At 34.9% G+C, this 25,414-nt stretch overlaps 1 protein-coding gene across 11 annotated transcripts in view; it reads right to left on the bottom strand.

The window, feature by feature from the left end:
• Lcorl (ligand dependent nuclear receptor corepressor like) overlaps positions 1 to 25,414 on the bottom strand; it is a 161,849-nt gene that overhangs the window by 102,469 nt on the left and 33,966 nt on the right. For 5 of the 11 annotated variants that reach the window (XM_004656083.2, XM_045161579.1, XM_004656082.2 and 2 more), the window contains exons 3-4: positions 6,379 to 6,458; positions 5,396 to 5,525 (exon numbers count right to left, since the gene is read on the bottom strand). In XM_004656083.2, the coding sequence (XP_004656140.1) occupies positions 5,396 to 5,525; positions 6,379 to 6,458 (210 nt within the window). Of the gene's footprint in view, positions 1 to 3,806; positions 3,854 to 5,395; positions 5,526 to 6,378; positions 6,459 to 25,414 lie in introns of those variants that run through there. The other 6 variants (XM_045161581.1, XM_045161583.1, XM_045161582.1 and 3 more) reach the window with 3 other exon arrangements.

Here is a 25,414-nt window from a genome sequence, read left to right as displayed (position 1 = left end):
AAGGGTTTTGCCTGCAAAGCCAAAGGACCCAGGTTCAATTCCTCAGGACCTACGTCAGCCAGATGTACAAGGTGGTTCATGTATCTGGAGTTTGATTACAATGGATGGAGGCCCTGGCATACCCATTAATTCTCTCTCTCTCTCTCAAATAATAATAATAATAATAATAATAATAATAATAAAATAAATAAATAAATAAACAAAAAGTAAAAAGGGCTAGGAGATGGCTCAGTACATAGGAATGCCAGAAACCACCATGTTTAACTCACCCAGAATGCACATAAAAAGCTGGTCATGACCACACAAGTAACTCATTCTAGTCTGGGGGACAGGCATTTACTGACAGATAGCTGCTCTGTGTTGAGGGATGAACCTATCTCAAGTATATGTAAGGACGACTCATTAGAGGACACTCAGCATTTTCCTCTGGCCTTTGCAAACAAGTACATTATATGTACCTGCACAAATAGGAACATAGCACACACATGCTCTTCCAACACATGCATAAAAATGATTTGGTAGCTTTCCTTTGTCTTTTATATATGGTGTTAGGTAAAAATATGACCTTGTCAGAAAAGGAAAAAGTCTAAAAATCCAATTATAATTTTAAGTGTACCCTAAGAAGTTGAGTAATATGTCACTACATGATGAAACATCTTTTCATGATAATCTCTTAATGTTAATATTGGTATGTGAATTATTTTATGGCATTGACATACAGTTTCATAAGTTAAAGTGTCACTCATAATGAAAATGCAAAGTCTGACCACAACAATGTCACAAAGGAACACTGTGGAAGAAAACATTATAGCCTAAATGAATCATATAAAATTTACAATCACATAGATGCCTACATTTACAAAAAGCAATCTATGCATATAAAGTACTACAGAACACATTTCTAAGAAATCACATACTTCATACCAGTCATAACCCATTGGTTAATGAATCAAATTAGTATTTACTTTGTGCTACATAGTATAGAGTTTTAATGTTAAGAATTTGAATGGAAAACTTTATACGCAGTATATGGCTATAAATTAATTTAAATAGAATATATGTAAGAGCTTTCAAATAACTGATCGAAGTCATCATGAATAAATTTTGGGGGAGGAAGGGTACCACACCAAAACAGTAACAACATGATTGCTCCAGCAGGAAAAACATTTTGATTTTTTAAAATTTATTTTTCTTTATTTGAGACAGAGAGAGAGAGAGAGAGAAAGAATGGGCACACCAGGGCTTCTAGCCACTGCAAATGAACTCCACACATAGGCGCCTCCATGTGCATCTGGCTTACATGGAACCTGGAGAATCGAACCTGGATCCTTAGGCTTCACAGGCATGCACTTTAACCGCTAAGCCATTTCTCCAGCCCTGATGTTTTCATTTTATTGAATTTTCAGCTACCATGAGAATAATCTCTAATTTACTCAAGTTCTGTAATTTACTAATTTTAAAATGAGAGAGAAATAGCCCTGAGTCACAAGCCAATATAACTTGAACTTTTCAGGTGATGAATAAATGTGAAGCTAAAGTCCAATCCAGAATTCAGTTCACATCAAGGGACAGGTACTTTATGTTTATCCACAGTGGGGGGGAAAAATCTGATTATGGGTTAGGGACGTACCTCAGTGGTAGAGTTTTTGCCTAGCTTATGAGTGCCTTGAGCATGAGCCCACCACTATAAACTGATTATGGGTTAAAGAGGTAAATCAAGCGTAACGTGCTTTCCTGACTTATGTGGGCCCTGAGCTTGTTCTCACCACTACAAAACCAACTAGTTGATATGCACATGCAAACCAGTTCTTTAAAGAGAGTAATTAAACACTAAAAAACTAAAAACAGATAAATGGACACAGTTTATCATATTATTAATTAACTAACAAATATTTACTGGCAAACACTTCGGCAATCCAAGTACTAAAGAGGTGAAAGAGGAAGAATCATGAGTTTCCAGGCCGTCCTGGGCATCACAACAAGACTATCTCAATTAAAGAGAGAGAGAGAGAGAGAGAGAGAGAGAGAGAGAAAGAGACAGAGAGAGAGAGAAGATATTGACTGAGAACCCAAGATTTGGCAGGAACTATTCCTGGATTTTAGGGTTCTACAATAAACAAAATGAAATCTCTGCTAACATGGAAATATCCTGTTTCAGTACTCTAGTTATTTTACAGATACTCTTTCTTTAGAATTCATTTTGAAACATTTCTAAGGTAAATAATAAACAAAACCAGTTTAAAAGTTCACCTTTGCACTAGAACATTTCTCCCCCATTCCATGTTCAACCATGAACAAGTATATTTTTACTTATATCTAATTAAACCTAACCTGAATATAGTTCAGATAGCAGGCTTTCTCTGTTCCAAAGGAGTAGCCAGTGGCATTCCTATAATCTATTATTAAATATGTAAGGAACTGTTCCATACGGGAAAATTTGAAACCTGTAGAAAATATACCGCTTCTCACTATTCTCGAGTCAGCCTGATTCTAACCAGAGGATACCAAACAGTAGAGAAAAGAAAGGTTTCGACTTACTGAGGTGCTCACCTCATACTTTCTTTTTGAAATGTTTGGATCTGCCTCCTAACATTCCTAAAACAGAACTAAGAGGGGCTAATTCTACCAGAGCTTCACTGTCTAAATCCATTAGCATGAGAGTAACAAATACCTACTTTTGGAATTAAAAGAGGTAAAGAGCACTCTTGTGGTTTAAAAACTGAAGTGACCTCCTGAAGGCTTAAGTGTTTTAATACAATGCTGGCAGTATTGTTTGGAGAAGCTGTAGACCCTTTTAGATAGGGGTTCTCGCTAATGAAGATGAGTGACTGGGATTGGGCCTTTGTAGATTATAGCTCAGTCCTGCTTTTGTTCCCTCTCCAGCTTCCTTGCCTGGCTACCATGTGAAGAGCTTATCACACTTTCCTTCCTCTACAGATGAAGCTGCTTCAGCCTCATGCTTTCCCCAACATGACAGACTGAAATACCCTGAAACTATGTCAAAATAAACTTTTCCTTAAGTTATTCTGTTAGCAATGAGAAAAGTAACTAATAGAAGCACCAAACATAGTACTCAATCATCCTTGATGGTGTCAATCTCATTACTCTAAACAATAATGGTTTGTATTTATCATCAGCAGATCCTCCAACTTCATGCACAAAGAATAAACTGCAAGGCTAAAAGATTTCCCACAGTTTTGGCAGTATGATCAACATGCATCTGCTCCTAAATAAAGGAAGAAAGTATTAGCACAACTAATGGGACCAATATCCAAAATTTCTAAAAAGTCATCAAATTAGGGAACATTCCAGAAGACAAAGGCTACCCTAACAAAATGCATCATCAATGTTTTATCTGCTATTATAAAGATTCATAAATATTTTCTTTAAGAACACATTTCTTGCCATTTACCTCAAAGTAGAATTAGTTATAAAATATAAAAAATAACCACAAACAAACCAGTTAATGGAGTTAAAACCATTTTAAATATTATCTTCTACCCTCATCCTGGTCAGACCATATTGGAAATCTCTAAAACAATTCTACCGAAAGGGAAATTTTAAAAGCAAAAACAAAAAGACAAGAATCGCACACAATCCTAGTAGACAAATAGCAAAATCTCTAATGTTTAATAAAACTCAAAAAGTGGTGATGTACTACCAATAAAGGAATTAGCAAAGGTAAAACCTAAACAAAGCAAAAGTACTAATAAGAATCTTAAAAACTCAACAATCTTTCATAGAATCTTGAAGAAAGCCAAGAAATTCCCAAATGGAGAGGTCACTAAATATCCAAGAACACTCACCCAACCACTGGTAGAAGACCTCTTGGAGACCCAGATGCTTGAATCAGCTGAAATAGTACCAAGTTTTTACTGATTACTCTTAATAAGGCAATGGAGCATAGGCTAACTCCATACTATCAAAAGCTAAGCTATTAATACTGAAAGTCCTTACTATCATTACAAATGACTCACAGGAAGAGGAGACTAGCTTCTGGAATCCAAAGTAAATAAGACACTATATTGCCTGTGTGATCATTTTCTTTATTCACTTATTAATACAAGTCTGATAACGAAGTTTGATAAGCATGCTAGCAGAATAGTCTTTGTAAATGAGTATTTTGTGAAATTTTTAAAGAAAGCATATAAAATATTAACATGTAGCTTACAGTGAAACTTTTGAAAAACATATTTTAAAGATAATACAAATTCAGTAGGAAAGGATTCAGTAACAAAAGGAAAGGCTTTTAGTCACTGTATATTTTTTAAAATGTAGTTCTTAACTTCAGGTCTTTAAATTATACTAAAGATTTTTCTAATCATAGGATTCTCTTATTTGAATACATGAATGTATTCTAAAAGTTAACAACTAAACAAGATTCTTCTCAAAGGTACTATTATTTTTGTTTTGTTTTGGTTTTGATTTTTTGAGGTAGGGTCTCACTCTGGCCCAGGCTGACCTGGAATTCACTATGTAGTCTAAGGGTGGCCTCAAACTCACGGCAATCCTCCTACCTCTGCCTCCCGAGTACTGGGATTAAAGGCGTGCGCCACCACGCCCGGCTTTCAAAGGTATTATTTTTAACACTGCTGAATAAAACATTAAGTTAGAGAAAGCAGATGATAGACCCTAATTCTAAATAGGAGTAAAATAAAATCAGCACCTAGTTAAGAATAGAGTAGCATTTTCTCAATCCCTAGAAGATGAGGGGTCAGTATAAAACCAACTCCATTCCACCACATACCTTACTTATTCCAAATATCCATATGAAGAGAGAGGACAAAAAGAACACTTTACAATCATGGGTATAGACACGGACAAAAAAGTGGAAGATTCTACATACTATAATTTTCCCAATTAGGTAAAATATAAAATATTCTACCTGACAGATATGCAGCAAATAAATGAACAAGTATCCACAATTGGGATAGTTAAGATAGATAAACACAAAAGAACAGACATTTTAGTGTCAAGTATACATATTCAAGCTAAGAAATAAATGCTAAATTCATATGCCATCATATATACTCTACTTAGTTAATAAAATGATTTAAGTGATACATTAGTAAGGAAAGATTTGCAATATAGTATATCTATAACTTATTGAACATCCAACAACTTTTGAAGTCTTCTAAATGAAAAGGAAAGACAGAAGCATAAAGATATGTTTAAAGGGTCTATTAGGAGAAATTAGAGAATATGATGTGAAAAAGAAGGAATGCCTCGTAGAATACTATCATAAGAGTGATTGAGAACCCTACTGGTCTATAAGGATAAGAAAGAAGTAAAGAATAAAGTGGGGATTCACATATAAAAATCTCCTCCATGAAAAATGTTCAAAAAGTTTAGATTTCTATTGCAAATTTTAAATGACAAAGCAAATCAGTATTACCTTTCTTTCGAAAGAGTGCATTTAAGTAACTTTCAGCTTGGCATTCAATCTTATCAGTGTTGGACTGGCCCTGAGATGATAGCTCCTCTGTTGGCGTTGACTGTGAAGAATCAAGAGATGGTACACAATCCTAAAATTACAAGAAAACAACACACCAAATTACTTTTTGTTTAAACAGGAAATTCAATTAAAAATTGCAAAAGCATAATTCTCTCAATGTTCATTTGTTCTACCTTTCATTGAACACCAAATTTTATCAAAAGAATACAAATGTAGGACAAGATTCAGGGGATAAACCAATGTAGATATAATACAGAACCAAACTAACCTTACTTTTTAAACAAAGTATGGTAAAGTACCTATTTCTGTGTATGTATATATGAAATGTACTCTTGAAAAATTCACTATGTGGCATGCAATAAAGTAATCCCATCGAAGTTTTAATAACAAAACAGGTATGTTAAAATGATTCTCGATACTCCTTCACCTTTCTTCACAGAAATATAAAGGAACCAAGATACCACACAGGAGGTGATGGCTGCATGTCCATGTCTCCTATACAGGAGGCATGTGCTGATTCAACAACAGCAAGTTCTGCTGACAGCCAAATACCTAGAGGAGGTAAGATACTAAAAACATTATCCTCTTATTATTTCTTAAACAAAATGGGGCTATACAGTGGTCTCAGACCAATATAGGCCTGCATGTGTACCCTTGGATACCTAAATACCAAACTGACCTGAAGTGAATAAGCAAAACAAGATAAATTTTTCTAGTTTTCACCTGCAAGTTAAACTAAACTAAAAGTTGGATTTCCAATCTAAAACTTTAAAATACTCTATTCATTTAACAAAATCAAGTCTGTAAATTTTTAACAAGAGTAACAAATTTCAAGAACAAATTAAGTTTCTTTCTTTTTTCTAAAGAACTGTGTTACAGTTGGGCAATTAATTTAAAAATAGTTTTATGGCACTAAAACTTACACTGACTGCTTCTCTCTGTAGGTTACAAAATGAACATTTTTCATCCATAGACCAGTCAGTCAGCTCCTCTGGTTCACAGTCTTTAAAAGAGGGAAAAATATTAATTAAGTATACTAACTTTATTAAAACCAACAAAATTACCATTCTCCACAGCAATGGCAAAAGAAAAAAAATGAAAAAAAAAGCCCTCACTGCTAATAGTAAGGGGGGGCTGACTTTAAGATTAAACTGATGATATCTAGAGACATAAACAGAAAATTCTGCTCTGTGATGAGACAAAGTGGCAAGAATAATGAGCTGGTTATATATAAATAGTACCCAATAGTTTTAAGTATAATCTAACCTGAAATTTTTCATTTTTATTTTTACTAGGAATGAAATCTGTACAAAGAGGAAGATATAGAGAGGAAAGCAATGAATTCTATATACCATGCAAGATGATATATGATAGAGAAATGGAACAAAGAACCAAGACAAAAGAAAAAAATTGAGAAAATAGAAAGATGTCTGAGAAAGTAAGAAGCAGTCAAATTCTTGGATCAAAACTAAGATGAGATTTTTATTATATTTCCAAACACTCTGTTACAAGAGAGTAAAACAAGGTAATCAAATAATGTATATTGCTGAATACAAAATATACTGTTTCTCTTTTTCCCCCAGAAAATTATTCCGTACAATTCAACAGCTGTCATGTATTTCAAAGTTTCTAGAAAACACACACACACACAATATTATCTGATAAAGCAATTTTACAAAGGTATGGTAAGACTGTCATTCTACCTATATTTAGTAGATACACTAATTTTCAAATGACAGCTTCAACAAAATGCCCTTCGAATTTTTTCCCAAATAAATTTATATGCAGAACCTTAAACAAAACCTTATCAGGCTTGAAAGATGGCTTAGTGGTTAAGGCACTTGCCTGCAAAGCCAAAGGACACAGGCTCTATTCCTCAGAATCCACATAAGCCAGATGCAGAAGGTGGCACATGTTTCTGAAGTTCGTTTGCAGCAGCTAGAGGCTTTGGCTTGCCCATTATCTCTCTACCCCTCCCTCCCTCTCTCTAATAAATAAATAAATTTTAAAAAATCTTATCATTTGAGATAACTACACATCTAACTGAAAAACATTGCTGCACCACAGAAATTCTCAAAATGCACAAGGAAGTTTAATACACACCTCTACTAAGTTGTGCAATAAACAAAATGTATTGTTCTTGGAATAATAATGAATAAAAAATCCTGGTTAGGGTCATGTATTGATTCAAATATATACAATAGAAAAGCCTATAATTTATGTAAAGATTTTTGCCTACAGTATACAAAAAAATACATAAATTTGCAAAGGACAAAAAATGAGAACATAAGACATAGTACAGTACAATGGAAAGATATTTGAGGTCTGAAAGTCTAGAATGGAAACACACTTAAGAGTTATGACCTCTAAGGCTCAACGTTTTTTTAAAAAAAAAAAATTACTTATTTGAGATAGCATATGGATGTATCAGGCCCTCTTCTTCATGCAAAAAACTCCAGAAACACCTGCTACTTTGTGCATCTGGAGAATCAAATCTAGACTACCAGGCTTTGCAAGCAACTGCCTTTAACTACTGAGTTACTTTCCCACCCCTAAACCACAAAGTTTTGTTTTAATTGCCTCATATGTAAAATGAGGATTGTATCACCTAATTCATTTGAAGATCAAATGAAAATGTTATTAAATATAAAATCCCATTCAAAGGCTAGTTATTAGCAAGGTAAAATGGCTAGTCATTATCTTCCTACATCTTGTATTACCATACACATCTTTGATAAGGTTAGCTAGCCAAAAAATTTTTTACCAACAACCTCACAAATCAAAAACTTAATTAATGTGTATGATTAAAAGCTGAGTCTTCACAGACTTCTAGCTATGTAGGCCAATATTGTTTTTTGAACTTAAAATGAGTTGGAAAGAAGTGTGTAATTGTAAGCTGAAGCATTAAAGGGAAAGCCAGACAAATTTCCCAAGCTACCCCACCTGTGCTTTGGGGAGGGGCAGAAGGGAGAAGGGGAGATAGGGTCTTGCTCTGCGTAACCTGGAATTCTCTGTGTAGACTAGGCAGACCTCAAGCATGGGAAGATACAACTGCCTCTGCCTCCCCAGTGCTGGATTTACAAGCCTGTACTGCCATACCTGGCTTTTCCTAGTTACCTTGATCTTCTGCCATCCAGCATGAGAATTTACATTCAGATAGCATGTCTGGAGCTTGAGTCATGTGGAGAAGCCATAATCCCCATTTACCAGCTGGAGCCCACTTTCCTCAAATCGCTCCCAATTCTACTGCAGATGTTGGAGCTACTTGATATGCAGCATTACTACAGCAAACATGGTATCGTCCAAGCACAACATAGCTCACATAGGGCAAGAAAATATTAGTGCTAGTTTTATTTTAATTATTGCCTCATGACTAATATAGCATTAAAATTTTTTCACCAGGAAATACAATCTTTATTAATTACATATGCATACTAGACATAATGGTACATGTTTTTAATCTTAACACTGACACTGAGGCAGAATGAATGCAAATTTGAGGCCATCCTTAGCAAAACCCAGTCTCAAAAAAATTATGTAGTATAAATATATACAACATGCTAGATATAGCCACATATCAACAGGAAACAGAGATTCTGAAAAATTGATGGCAATCCAGAGAAGGTATGCTTTTGAAAATTTTCTATGTGTTGAGTTTTAAGAGATAAAAATTTTAGGTTAAGACACATACCGATTGAAACATTAAAAAAAAACAAGGCACTGATTAGTTCTAAAATTAAATCATCTTCTTATTTTAGTAAGAATTCTTCAGAGAAACACTAAATAAAATAAATGCCTACACAGTTAAATACACAGTCATTAAATTTTGCCCAATTCAACACATTTATAGCTGTACTTTACAAATATTTAATATGTTCTCTTTCTACACATTTTGGCTTTAGCTAGGCATGGTGGCACACACCATTAATCCTAGCACTCAAGAGGCAGAGGTAGGAGGACTGATGCGAGTTCGAGGCCAGCCTGAGACTGCACAGTGAATTCCAGATCAGCATGGACAGGCCTGATTTCTTCTCTTTCAGCTATTAAATATTACTATACTTCATTTCACACAAAATGACAATGATAATGAATCAGATTTCACTTCTAAAACAATTTATCTCCTGTTTTGGAATGTTAATACATGAAGATATAACTTGAAAAGGATTTAAATATTATCTTAGGGAAATAGCTGCATTAACAGCCAGGCATAGTGGCACATCTGCAGTTCCCAGTTCTGCAGAGGGTGGCAAGTATCACAAGCTTGAGAACAGCCTGGTCTACTTAAGTGAATTGTCAGCTAGGTAGAACTACCTAGTAAGCGCTTATCTCAAAAATACCAAAAGAAAAATAGCTTTTTAAAAATTATTTATTTTATTTATTTGCAAGCAGAGAGAGATAGAAGAGAGAATGGGCACACCAGAGCCTCCAGTCACTGCAAACAAACTCCAGAACACACACTGGAAACAAAGTGCCAGCCAGTGAGGCTAAGGAGCAACAAAAGCTACACTCCAAGGGATCCAATCAGTATGGGCATCACTGAAAACACGTATAGTTTCCATATAATCTAGTAATGATGTTACTAAATATTCATGCAAATGGAAAAAATGCTGAAATATTTTGTCCACCAAAACCTTGTATATGTTTATAGAATCTTTATTTGTAATTGCCAAAACTTGAAAGTAGCCAAAATGTAGTTCACTAAGTAAATGAGTAAGCAAACTGTGGTGCATCCACACATGGCAAGTATTTTGTGAAAAGACAAGCACTACCAAGCCACAAAGAGACAAAAAGACTCTTAAGTACACAGTGCTAAGTGAACAAAAATAAATATGGAAAAGCTATCTAGCCATGATTCCAACTATCTGACATTTTGGAGAAAGCAAGTATCAGAGACAATAAAAATACAACGTTTCCCTCAAGTTGGTAGAGAAATGGGAGTGATATATAGGTACAGATCTGTATGGCTATGACTGCTGTAAATGGTACTTTAATAGTGAATACATGACATTTGTTCATTTGGAACTATCATAAAACCGACAAAGCATAAACTTACCAATGAGCTTTCATTACTAAGCATGTGTAAGTTCTAGCTCAACAAAATGGTGTTATAAAAGCACTCAAGGGCCCAAGAGAGTAGCACATGATAATACTGTTACTACTTTGCTCATTGTGATTCTGTAAACCTAAAACTGCTCTAAATACAATTATTTTTAAAATTAGAATTATATAGACTTAAGACATATATCACAAACACTTTACAAGTTCAACTTCAAAGTAATTTTCAATAAATAAGCTTCAGTCATCCAAAGATGTATTATAATTTATTCAACCAGTACCCTTTTGCTGGACATTTAGCATGTTTCACCAATCTTGGCATTATCAACAGTATGACTAAATATATTAAGTCTCTAACTCAGCTGAATGTGACCACATATTTACATATGTGATTAAAACTGATAACAAATACAATTTGCTGCTTTAAATAATATAATCATCATTTCCTTTAAAGAACTATTTATCCCCTTCCTCCAAAAGAGAAGCTGCTGTTCTAACAAGATATAAGAAAAATTTAACTAAGGTAGATAATAGGAATAAATTTTTGCTTTAAAAATTCTGATTCCAGGAGAAGTGCATTTAGGCAGACAGAATAGGAAGAGAGACAGAGTATGTCAGGAACTTCCTGAAAATATAGAACATGTTTAGTTTGTAAGACTCAAAACTTTTTTGAAGACCTTACTCCAGACACTCTTTTCGAAAAAATAATGAGACGGAACAAAGATAATACAAAACTAATATCTAGCACTACTCAAAACTCTCTTTCAAAACAATTTAGTCTGGAGGTGGAACCTGACTGAAGAGTTAAAAATGGAAACCCCACAAAAGACTAATATATGTACACATATATATAGACTAATATATATACATATATATAGAAACAGACTAATATACATATATGTTATATATATATATATATATATATATATATCATACACACACACACATACACACACACACACAGAGAGAAAGAGCCTCAATTTTATAAAATACCTTACAATGTAAAGTATTAGAATGAAATTTAGAATGCTGTGCAACAACAGCAGGTTTGTAAGATAAAGTCCATTTAAATTAGATGTATCCACATACTATGGCTTTAATTTTATAATTAAGAAGAATTGGGAGTAATAATATGCAATAATCCTTTGTTGCCCAATTCATTTGGTTCCTGAGTTGCCAACAGTGATTAACAACACCTCAGATTTGCAATGGCTTACCTAAAAACATATACTAATCATTTGAACTTGGCACGCATATAGTGAAAAATGTTATACTTGTGCTAGGAATCTAAATAGTATTTTAATAGTAAACCATAACATAGGTGTCTGTAACAGATAGATTTTACATGCTTCTTAAAGAGATTTGGTACTTCAATAGCATTACTTTAATTTTCTCCAAAAAATAGATCTTAGTCCTTATACATGTGTAGGCTTGTTACTATAATCAATGTCTTTCTTCATTCACCATTAAATTTTCATTAGAAACTATTTGTATGTATGTGTGTACGTATATATGTGGTGTGCATGTATGTATGTGTGTACATGTACACATGTACAAACATAGAGGTCAGAGGCAGACAATCAAGTGTATTACCAAAACGCTCTCCAAGACACTTTTTGAGACAGTCTCTTTCTGAGCCCAGAGCTCATTGATGGGTTAGACAAGTCACCAGGGATCCTCCTGACTCCTCCCTAGCACTGGAATTACAGATGTGCATTTCACTTTCAAGTCTGCCGTTTATTTATGTACATTTTGGGGAATCCTCACATTTGCACAGCAAGCATTTTTCCCACTGAGTTGACTTCCCAGCCCCTAGAAACATTTTTAACTTTAAAAAAGCAAAATAAGAGGGAAAATTTTATTTGAAGCATCTGTTTGGGGGTGGGGGAAATGTTATGTATTTGGGATAAGAAGGGCAATAAAGAAAAGATGTAAATATGTAGGAGAAACATTACCTTGAGTTTTGAAGTTTTTGACTTATTTATTTTAATTTTTTTAGAGAGAAAAAGAGAGAACTGGCACACCAGAGCCTCAGCCACTGCAATGGAACTCCAGACACTTGTTCCACCTAGTGGGCATGTGTGACTTTTGCTTGCCTCATCCTGTGCTTCTGGCTAACATCTAGAGAGTAGAATATGGGTCCTTGGGCTTCACAGGCAAGCACCTTAACAGCTAAGCCATCTCTCCAGCCAGAGTTTTAAATTTATAACCCTGTCCCCTAAAAAACATAGCTTAAAAAAGAAAGTACAAGATAAATTTAAAATAAAACAACACTTAGATAGACATAAATCAAAATACTTCCAGAGCTAGGAAGATGGCTCAGCAGCTGCACTTCTACTGCAAGTCTGTTAATCAGAGCTAGATACCCAGTATCCCTATATAGCCAAGTACACTGGACTTATGGCAATGGGAAGCAACCAGAATCCTGAAGCTCACAAGTCAGCTAGACCAGCCTTTTCAGTGGTGAGAAGACAAAAGACTGTCTCAAAAACAAGGTAAAAGGAGAAGGCCAACACCCTAGGTTGTATTCTTAACTGTACTCATGTGCCTTGACATACTTGTACCCATGTACACATACATATAAAAACACATATAATTATAATCCTTCCATAATGAAATCCTACCCAGCCATTAAGAATGATGATCCATAACTATATACACAGTAACACAGCAAGCATGAAATGCTGTGTACATACTATATATACCACCTTAACAGAAGAATAAATATATACAAATTTCACAGATAAAAAAATTATATATGCTGTGTACTTATTATATATTCCACCTTAATACAAGTATAAACAAATTTCACACACATACAAAAATATGAACAGATTACTTCAGAATAACAAAATTAGGAGTGATTTCTTTCTACTTAATATTTTTTAGTTGTCTGAATGAACATGTTTTACTTATATATAAAGACACAATCTATGGGGCTGAAAGTACAGCTTACTGAGACAGGACTTGCCATATATTTTTATATATATATATATATGTATATATATATATATGTATATATATGTGTGTGTGTGTGTGTGTGTCCCTGAGTTTAATATTCAGCATAGATAAAAGAATGTAAAAATAAAATATAGGAATTTACTTCTTTAGAATATTCTATCCTTGTGTATTAACTCATATCTGAGGGGAGCTACACATAATACAGTAATTCACTCACAAAATGAATATATTTTATATTTTACTATATGTTAATTAGATAAGTAAGTAAATCAAAAGGAGAAATTACAGGTCACAAGTAGAGGCAATTAAGGAAGAAGAAGGAAGAAGAAAAGCAGGAAGGAAGAGCAGTGAAACATTCAGTGTAAGTTCTTGGTTCTTTAGATTTTTCACCTTTATTCATTCCTAAGTGTAATAGTACAACTATAATTATTTAGCAGTGGTTATAAATATGTTTATATTCAAATATGTAATCCAGCATATAACTATACTTAAATAACAAAAATAACTAAAATTAAGATATTAAAAAGGCTCTCCGTATCCATTATTATAAGACAATGAAATGGGAATATTTTGGAGGCTCCATCTTTAAAGAAATACTCTACACTATTGAAAGCACATCCCTATATGGGACATCTCTAGCACAACCTTCAAAGTTCAGAGAACATAGTGGAAGAGGGGCCAGAAAAATGTAAGAGCTAGAAAAAGGAAGAAAAGTCCTACGGAATGCTGTCTTCTTGGCATGACAGTTGTTGTTGCATATATAAACTCAGAGCAGCTATGATTACCTGCAGAAGACTGACACTATCAATATTCAGTCAAGGATTGGAAGAGGCTCCTGCCCCTTTCCTGTGGAGCTATTAGCAGTTAATGATGGCTGGAAAAGGGGTACACTTTCTTTAGTGGTGTAGACACTGGTTGTAGGTTCTAAGTTGAGCCAGGCATGATGATGCATGCATCTTAATCCTAGCACTTACGAGGCAGAGGTAGAAATCACTGTGAGTTGAAGGCCAGCCTGAGACTACATAGTGAATTCCAGGCCAGCCTACATTAGAGTGAGACTACCTTTAATACAAAAAAAAAAAAAACTTGTAAGTTGCCCATGCTCTGGTAAATTAGTCTCCACTCATGCTCATACACACAACCTTAGTTGAACTAAAACACACACACACACACACACACACACACACACACCCCTCATCAAAGTAGAAGAGGGACTAGTAGGGAAGAAAGAGTTCAGTGAAAGTGTGAAAGTGACAAGAGAAGTTAATGGAAGACTGAGTATCATTAAAATGCATTATATGCATGTATGAAATTATCATAAGATATATTTTAAATGGCATGTTCTACCTGGATGTTCATTTACTGAAGACTGGTGAATGTGGCACGTATCTTTCCTATAAACTTTTAGATTCATAAATGAATTACCCTATTCAATACTAATAAAGAACAAGCAAAAACTTCTTAATAATCCCAGTCTCACTGTACTGATCCCATTTTATACCACAGCTCAAAGCCTCAACCAGCATTTATGCTGTAAGTTTTTGAGAAGGATGCCATAGTAAATAACAAGTAATATTACAAGAAATATAAAGCTGAAGAGACAATGCAGTAGTTTTTCATAGGACAATCTGAGTTCCCGAATGCCTGTCATGTGCCACTAGAGATGGCAGTTACACACTTGTACCCTAAATTGCTAGAAGCCCAAAGACTTCCAAGAGTTACTGAAAAATATTTGAGCATTGACTACTTGGTAGAAATAAAGTTATACAACCAATTCTGGCCTTTAGGTGTAAAGGTCTCAAAGACATTACAGCCACTGGTAAAAAAAATTAGGATAGTCAACAGGAGCTGTAAAACCTGCTATCTGTCTATCTGTAGGGCCCAATCCACCCCAAGGACTGTTTCAGAAAACACAAAGGTAACTTAATGAGTTATGTGAAACTTAATGAATATAAACTATTAATAAAACAAATAACCATTATGGTTCCATAATTTTATAAAGCTGGGTAAAGTTCATCTGATATTGACATGATTATGTTATTATAAACATAGATCAACAGCAATGAAAAAATATGTATTCTTCATTTACTCATACATTTGCCTTTCTAATTGCATTAGAGTTTTGTTTTTCTGTTTTGTATTTGCAAGCAGGGGTGGGGAGACAGAGAAACAGGAGGCATACACCAGGGCCTCCTGAAACTGCAAACTAATTTTAGATGCATGTACTACTCCATGCATCTGGCTCCACATGGGCACTGGGGAATCAAATCCAGGGCTTTAGGCTTTGTAAGCAAGTGCTTTTAACCACTGAGCCAACTCTCTAGTCCCTCATTAGTTTTATAGAAAAAAGTGAACTTTTTTAAAAATATAAGTTTCATATTTAATCATGAAATACGTGTTCAGTGAGAAAAAAAAACATAAAAGAAAATCAACTCAATCTGTAATTCATATGCCAAATATAATCATGAATTATTTGTAACTTTTCTTTCTAGCACATTTCCAATAAAACATACTACTCGCCTTCCTTACAAAAATAAATTAGCACATTACAAACATATAAAGTAACTTCCTTTTCTTCAATGTAAAAATTGTCCCACTTCACTAATAAGCTCTCAATAACTGAATGTATTTTAATTAGTGATATAAATTACTTAATACTCCTCTATTTTAATATATAATAGCAAAAAAGGAGTCAATCTTTTAAAATACTATATTGAGCAGTCTAAATATTTATCTCAGTATTTTGTTGAAATTCTTCAAAGTAAAACTATTGAGAAAGTAGTTTAGGCTTTTGATACTTACTGATAAAGACTTTAAGAAAGACAGTACTTGTAAAACTTGGGGGCCATAAGGTATATTAATCCAACTGTGTATATTTTAAAAGTTAGATACTACCATAAAAAATAATTACCTTCAATTTGATGAAAAAATTTTCTCTGGAATATGTTGTAATAAAATATGTTTTAAGCCTGGCGTGGTGGCACATACGTTTAATCCCAGCACTCAGGAGGCAGAGGTAGGATGACTGCTGAGTTGGAGGCCACCTTGAGACTACATAGTGAATTCCAGGTCAGCCTGGGCTAGAGTAAGACCCTACCTCAAAAAACAACAACAAAAATTTGTAGGTTGCCCATGCTCTGGTAAATTAGTCTCCACTAATGCTCATACACACAACTCATGTACATACTTTGGGAGTATAAACTGATCCTAAAATAATATGCTCTATTCAATTTTAAAAACATATACAGAAGGGGAGTAAGGTTCATGAATATGAGCAAAGTACAATGATATGTATACATGAAAATGTAATAATGAAACATGCTACTTTGTACACTAACTTAAAAATGCACAAAAACAGAAAGGAAATTTATAAAATTATATAGACAAAACAATGGTACATATGAGAAAGACTATCAATAGGTATTAAAAACAGTCTCAAATCAAATGGGTAACATTAAAATTATATAAACCAAGGAATATCTTGTAGATATAAAACTAAAAAAAGCAGATTGTGCCTAATAAGAAATGTATTCTTGTTCAATTTAAATTCAGTTTTTTCTATAGTCATCATTAGTATCATCACCAAGGACACCTATACCTTAACCAATAGCAGTAAAGACTTAATGTTTTCAGAATTTATACCAGCAAAGAGCTAAAGTTATATGCTATAAATACATTATACTTACAGGCTTAAATGACTGCCAAACTTAACAGATATGAGAAAAAAAAATCCTGTGATTTCTAGCCAATATTCTTTTCTATAAAATCTTTACTTAAAAATATTTTAGAGCAACTATATTCTAACAAAACAAGATAAAGAAAAGTCCATGTAGAAATTCACTGAGCCATACATTTTCCCTTCTCAGTATTCACAAGTGTTTCACTATACAAAAATAAGACTAAAATAAAAACAAATTGGCACACATTTTCTAACTCATTGAACTGATCCCTTAAGATCCATGCATTCTCAGGTTGTAAGATAGAGGGTGAGTGAGCTAGACTCTCCAGGGAATAAACTGGGCAAAGTTGGATAACAGCAATCAAGAGCGGTGGGCACCAATATTAAAAAAGCCCACCCTACATCCTGCAGGAATTGGCTTATTTTGGGGAGTTCACTCCTCCCAGTGAGAGAGAGAAATAAAGTGCCAACAATAGATAGCAGAAGCCATGGCTTTAAGACAGAGAGGCACAGAAAAGCTGTACTGTAACAGATACAGTAAAGGACAGAAGGGGGTGAACAGCAGTTTGCACACAGGCAGTGGCAGAGGTGTAGACACTCTAGGGACACCTCTTCTTGGAAAGAGGCAGTAGACTACAGCAGTGATAGAAGCCACTTTAAATGACCCCTGCCAAGTTAGTGGCTTGGCTGAGTGAGACCCTCTGTGAATCTGACTCTCAGGAAACTCAGAACAAGTATCACGAGATTACATGAAACTAAATCTGGACAAAGGAATAACTTAGACTGTGAGGAAAGAATTCTGAATTGGAACCATACAGTGTTCATTCAGGTGGCAAACTGGTCAAAGCCAGAGGCAGCAGGGGATTCCAGTCTGTACCCACCAAGACATCTGGAAAGACTGCATGGGCACAGCAAACATTCACATCCTGCCCTGTGAACACTAGATGAGCCTCTGTGACTAGATCTTGCAAAGAGTTTTGTGGGGCAAGGCCAGCTTTAGAACTGTACTCCTCAAAAATTGCCTTAGAAGTGAGACCAGCAACTGTTACACAACATATGAAGGACTGCCCACTGCCTGGGCTAGCACCTGTAACCTGATCTCTAAAGGCAAGAATAGGATTCAAAACTTGAATCAAATGACCCCTGAAAGGCCAGGAAAGCCTTTCGTGAACAGCATCCAAGACTCAATATGTACAGGAATGTTTAGGCCTGTGACACACTGCTATAAGCCTGAGAAAAAACACCAAAACTAAAACAGGCAAAGAGATCAGAACTTCTTCACACCATACTCCCATTCAGTTGTCAGATTTATTCCTCATTCATTTAATACCCAATATCACTTTAACAAGCCACAAGCTGGACTATCTTGTACAGTTTCTATGTCTCATCCTCCTGAAAACTAGGGGTGTTTGAAATTATCTGATGGTCTTTCTTTACCTCTTTCTTTGCATTCTACCTTTAGCCAAAACTGCCTCCCCCTTGCACCATAAATCTCTACCCCTCCTCCATCTACTTATGTTTCCCTTCTCTGTAACACTACTCTCATTCTGCCTTGTCATCTTTCCACTCATACCCAAGGTAACTAATACAACACACATATAGTCTGTGTTCTTTACTTCCTAAAAATGATTGACACTAAAGGGTTTTTTTTTAATTTGACTATAACTGTAATTTAGCAGTGGGCCTCCAATTTGATAGTAGTTATACAGATAATTCATGGGATACTGGGGACTGAGCCTTGTGCCCCAAACAACAGTGTAACAAAAGAAAATGACACTTCAACTTTATTAACATGTAGTTCCTTGTGAGAATTACAAGTATTTTCACAAATAAAAAGTGATTTATTTTAAAAAATTAACCAAATACCAGATACAAAAACATAAGAAAGCCAGGTGTAGTGCTGCATGCCTTTAATCCCGGCACATGGGAGGCAGATGTAGGAGTATCACCATGAGTTTGAGGCCACTCTGAGAATACTGAGTGAATTCTAGGTCAGCCTGGACTAGACTGAGACCCTACCTCGAAAAACAAAAACAAACAAAAAAATATGAGAAACATGAAAAATTTAATGACTCCTTCAAAAATTACTAACACCATAGTAATGACTACCAGTAAGAGTGAAATATCCAAAACCCTAGAGAAATCAGAAAAATGATGATAAATATTTTCAAAAAAAATCAAAGAGAACAAAATAAATTCCTATACAAATTCCCAGGGAAGCAAGCAGTTAAATGACATAAGGAAGTAAATACAGAAAAGGAAAGTACAGCTCAATAAAGAGAAAGAAATACTTAAGTACTTTGAGTAAGTCAAATAAAAAGCTCCATAGAAAGCCCCAGCACCAGAGTAGATCAAGGGGAGGACAGAATATCAATATCAGGCCCTATATGGTCAAGGAACTGGAGTATTCAGTGACAAAGGTAAATTAATAACACAATGCAAACAATATTTAAGACCTATGGACACCATGAAGAGACCAAACCTACATATAATGGGCACAGAAGAAAAATTTCATGTCAAAGGGAAAATAATATATTTTCAATAAGTTCATACCAGAAAAATTTCTAAAAATATAAAAGAAATGATGCAACTTCTACGTGCAGCAGAATTTATGACATCAAACAAAAAAGACCAGAAAAGAACCTCACCATGTTCTATCATATAAACACTAAACATACAGAACATAGAAAGCATATGTGACATACACCAAAAGTCACATATAAAAACAGGTCTATCAAAATATCAGCAGGCTCCTCAACAGAAAATTTGAAAGCCAGATAGGCATGGAATGCTGAAAGAAAACTTCAAACCCAGACTATACTCTATATATACATATACATATACATATACATATACATATACATATACATATACATATACACACACACACATATATACACACACATACACACACATATACATACACACTATACCCAGAAAAAAGTGTCTATTGTACTTAAAAGAAAAAAACAATTCTATGGTAAGAACAAGCTAATGAAATTCATATTCACCAAGTCAGGTCTACAGAAGATATATGAAGGAATCCTTCTGAATAAAGAAAAAGAAAAAAAAACCATAAGACCCACTAGAATAGTAGCAAACAAATAAAACTAAACACTACAAAATCAACAAAATAACAAGAATTAATACGCACAATTCAATAAAATTCTGATTATTAGTGGTCTCAAATTTCCAATCCAAAGACACAGGCTAACCTACTGGATTTAAACAAATAGATCTATTTGTTACCTCTAAGAAATTTGCCTTACCATAAAAGATAGATACTACATTAGGGTAAAAAGAGTGGAAAGGATATTCAAGTAAATGAACTCCTAAACAAGCAGGTGTCACTATTTGTCTGACAAGAGACTTAATCCAAAACCAATTATTTCATAGTAAGAGAATGTAGCAGACAGTTTCAGATTCATTGAGATGAACTTCCAGACCAAGCACAGTTATGGAGGAAAGGATTTATTGAAGCTTAGAGATCCAGGAGAAGTTCCATATATGGCAGAAGAAGCTGGCCTGCCTTCACAGGGCCAAGCAGAGAGAGAGAGAGAGGGGAGGGGGGGAGGGAGGGAGGGAAGAAGGAAGGGAGGGAGGGAGAGAGAGAGAGAGCGAGCGAGTGAGAGCAAGCAAGCGAGCGAGCAAGCGAGCAGCACAAACCAAAAGCCACAGAGCACAGCACACTTCAGGAACTCCAGCTAGGTAAACGTTGCATATCTTTAGATTGAAATCTGAAACCCACCACCACACCTTAAGATCCACCCAGTGACACTGCCTCTAGCCAGATGGCTGCAGATGCAAACTACAAACAAATAAAAACCTGAATGTACTGGGGGCCATCTATTCAAACCACCACAGAGAACACTGTAATTTTTAGCATATATTCACCAAAATTGAATGCATACTAGACATAAAGTCACAGCTTAAGGCCAACACAATAATAGTGACTGATTTTAATACCATATCTCATCAATAGACAGATATTACCCCCCCAAAAAATAAACAGAGGATCCTGTGAACTAAATGACATTATTGATCTAATATATGTAACAGACATATACTTAACAGTCCATCCAAACACACAATACATATTCTTAGCAGTACAAAGAACTTTCTCTATAATAGATCAGAATAGGTCATAAAGCAAATCTTAATAAATATAGTAACACAAGCAATTTCTTGCATTTTATCTGACCATACATAAATAAAACTAGAAATCTATAGCAAGATATATTAAAATGAAAGAGATTAAACACAGTATTAAATGATAAATGGATCATCCAAGAAATTAACTGGCACAATAGTGGCATGTCTGTTATGGGGGAAAGCAACTGCTCTCTTGCTGAACTAGAGGCCCATTCCATGGAAGAGAATACATGCCTGAATGAATACCTAATCAAAAGTCTATGGCTGGGGATCACATAGCCCTAGGGAAGTAACGCCTGCTATTGTTTGGCTAAATGTATATATTATGCCCACCAAACTGCCCTGTAAGCACTTTTTTTAAATTTTTTTGGTTTTTCAAGGTAGGGTTTCACTCTAGTAGAGGCTGAACTGAAATTCACTTTGTAGTCTCAGGGTGGCCTCAAACTCACGGCAATCCTTCTACCTCTGCCTCCCAAGTGCTGGGATTAAAGGAATGCGCCACCATGCCCAGCTTAGCACTTTTTAAAACGTTCATACCCATATATTAATGCTACTCTCACTTTTGTTTAGAAAAGCTTCTCTTTTCAGATGGTGATGACCACTGGGGTGACTCTAAAGTCACCATAATGCACAGAGGAAGTGACAGTGGAGTGTTCAGCACTGAGGCACCTCTATCACACCCTCCAAGACTCAGGATCCATTTGAGGAAGAAGTAGAGGAAATAATGTAAGAGCCAAAGGAAGGATAAGATTGCTTACAATACAATCTTCCAGACACAAAATGTCCTTGATATTCATGATCTTGCAGTACCTGAAACTACCTACACAAGACAAGATGAATATATTAGAACAAACAGATAATGTCATAAAATTTAGAAGGGAGTGGGCATTTGATGGAAGGGTGGATTTGAGGGGCAGAATGGGAATAGAGGGAAAGAATTATCATGGTTTATTGTCTAGATTTATGGAAACCAAATCAAAGCCAGGTGTGGTGGCGCATACCTTTAATCCCAGCACACGGAGGCAGAGGTAGGTGGATTGCCATGAGTTCAGCTACATAGTGAATTCCCTACCTTGAAAAAAAAAAAACTGAAATCAGATGAAAATGAAAATACAATATATGATTGCAAAATAAATACCTCAAAAACAATTGATAGAAAGCAATAATAAATATCAAGGTAGAAATTAATGAAATGAATGCAAAGAATTATAAAGAATTAATTTTTCAATAAATTGGTGAATATTGATAACCCCACTGAGGAGGCCCTCAATGGAATGAGTGTGGGACACAGGAATAATAAGAGTAAATCAATGGAAATATAGCCAACATGCAGTATATTCATAAAGCCTACAATTAATAAAAAAACAAAATGAAACAAAACAGGAAGAACAAACCCTTATCTAAAATAACTAAAAGGAAAGAAAACCCAAATTAATAAAATTAGACTTGAAAAGGGGTACCAGCTGAAAATAGACAGCAAAGAAATTCAGAAGGTAACTAGGACATAATTTCACTTAATAAAAAAATTTAAAAGAAATGGATGGACTTCTTTAAGTACATGAACTAACATAGTTAATCCAAGATGATAAATGATAATTTAAAAAGGCCTATTGCCAGCAATGACACTGAAGCAGTAAGAAAACAATCTCCAAGTTACAAAATGCTCAGGCCCAAAAATTTACTGAATTCTAACAGAATTCAAAGATTACCAATCCTTCTGAAATTATTCATAAAATAGAAAAGGAATGTTACCAAACTATTTTTTATGAAACCAACATTGCCTGATATGCCAAAACTAGAAAAATGACATAAAAGAATATTTCAGTTCAATCCCCCTAATGAACATAGATGTACATGCTCTGAATAAAATACATGCAAACCAAGTTCAAGAACACAATGAAAAGTTAATTCACTATGATAAGGTTGGCTTCATTCCAGAGATGGAATGATGGTTCAATGTACATAATCAATAAATGTAATATATCAGACAAGTTGACTCAAGATCAAAAATCACATGATCATTTCAAAAGAAACATAAAAAGCCTTTGACAAAACTTCAACATTCCTTCATAATTAAGTCCTGGAGATATAACAGATCATGGAAACGTATCTTAACATAATCAAGGCTATATACAACAAACCTATAGCCAACATTGCTAAAAGGAGAAAACCTCAATGTATTTCCACTAAAATCAGGAACAAGACAAGGGTCCGCTTTCTCCAAAATAGTAATGGAAGTCTTCAACAGAGCAAAAAGATGAAAAGGAAATAAAAAGGATACAAATAGGAAAGGCAGAAGCTAGATAATAGCAGATAATATAATCCTATACATAACACCTTTTAAAGACTCCACATCAGAAAGGTTTTAGGTCAGATAAACAATGAAGTAGATGAATACAAAATTAATATACAATAATCAGTAACCTTATTATATACCAATAACAAAAATGTCAGCTAACATCTGCTGGTGTCTGGCTAAATATATATATTATGCTCGTCAAACTGCCCAGTAAGAACCTCTCTTAATATTCATACTCATAGATTAGTGCGACTCTCACTTCTGGTTAGAGAAGCTTCTCTTTTCAGATGGCAGAGACCTTAAGATGATTCAGAAGGCACCTTGGTGCTGAGAAGACATGAGAGAGGAGCGCTGAGCATTAAAACATCTTCATCACACCTTTCAAGGCTCAGGGTCCATTGCAGAAGAGGTGACAGAAAGAATGTAAGGGCCAAAGAAAGGGTAGAGCTCCTTACAATGCACTCATCAAGACACAAAATGGCCTGGATAACCATGACCTCACAGTGCCTGACATTATCTATGCAAGACTTTCATCATAGGAGGAAAAGATGATGACATCAAAATAAAAGAGACTGATTGAGAAAGGGAATGGGTATGATGGAGAGTGGAGTTGCAAGGGGGAAAGCGCTGCCATGGCTTATTGTCTATAATTATGGAACTTGTCAATAAAAAAGAGAATAAGGAAAAAAAGATTTAAAGACCCAATCCCATTTACAAATTGACTGATAAAATGATAAACTACCATGAAATTAAACTAACAAAGGAACTGGAGGATCGCTATAATAAACACTACAACACTGAAGAAATTAAAGATATGTAATGGAAAAATCTCCCATGCACATATATTGAAGAGATATTGTTAAAAATAGCTATCTTACCAAAAGCAATCTACATATTCAATACAATTCCAATGCCATTTTTCACAGAAACAGTAAAAAAAAAAATCTTAAAACTCATATGGAAGCATAAAAGACCCTGTACAACCAAAACTATCTGAAGAAAAAAAGAATAATGACTGATTTCAAGTTACACTACAAAGTCATAGTCAACAACATAGTCACACAAAAAAAAAAAAAAAACAAACATAATACTGGCATAAAAATATACAAGTAGGGCTGGAGAGACGGCTTAGTGGTTAAGCGCTTGCCTGTGAAGCCTAAAGACCCCAGTTCGAGGCTCGATTCTCCAGGACCCGCATTAGCCAGATGTACAAGGGGGTGCACGCGTCTGGAGTTCGTTTGCAGTGGCTGGAAGCCCTGGCATGCCCATTCTCTCCCTCTCTCCCTCCCTCCCTCCCTCTCTCTCTCTCTCTCTCTCTCTGCCTCTTTCTTTCTCTGTCACTCTCAAATAAACAAATAAAAATTTTAAAAAAGAATATACAAGTACATCCATGGAATGAAGATTCATATACTGCTACAGATTTTTGACAAAGATGCCAAGAATATGCACTGCAGAAATGTCTTCAACAAATGGTGCTAGAAAATTTTGATATCCATTAAAAATAAGTATGAAACTTAAGTTTTTCAGATACTGCACAAAAATCAATTCCAAATGGATCAAACACCTTAACATAATACCTAAATCTAATATTATTAGAGAAGGGCTAGAGTTGACACAGCAGCTAAGAGAACTTCCTATGAAATATGAGGACCTGAAAAGGCCTGGGAGACCACTAGAGTTTGAGTTCAAGAATGCACATAATTAGTTGGGTGAGGTCATGTGGCTCTACAAGCCCAGTACTGTGGGAAAGCAGGGACCAGAGAATCAAAAGAGCTTGCCAAAAATATGGCAAGCTCTGGGATCAGTGAGAGAC

Source organism: Jaculus jaculus, chromosome 11, assembly GCF_020740685.1.
Source record: "Jaculus jaculus isolate mJacJac1 chromosome 11, mJacJac1.mat.Y.cur, whole genome shotgun sequence".
Taxonomy (NCBI): domain Eukaryota; kingdom Metazoa; phylum Chordata; class Mammalia; order Rodentia; family Dipodidae; genus Jaculus; species Jaculus jaculus.
This window is presented reverse-complemented; position numbering and strand designations above follow the sequence as displayed.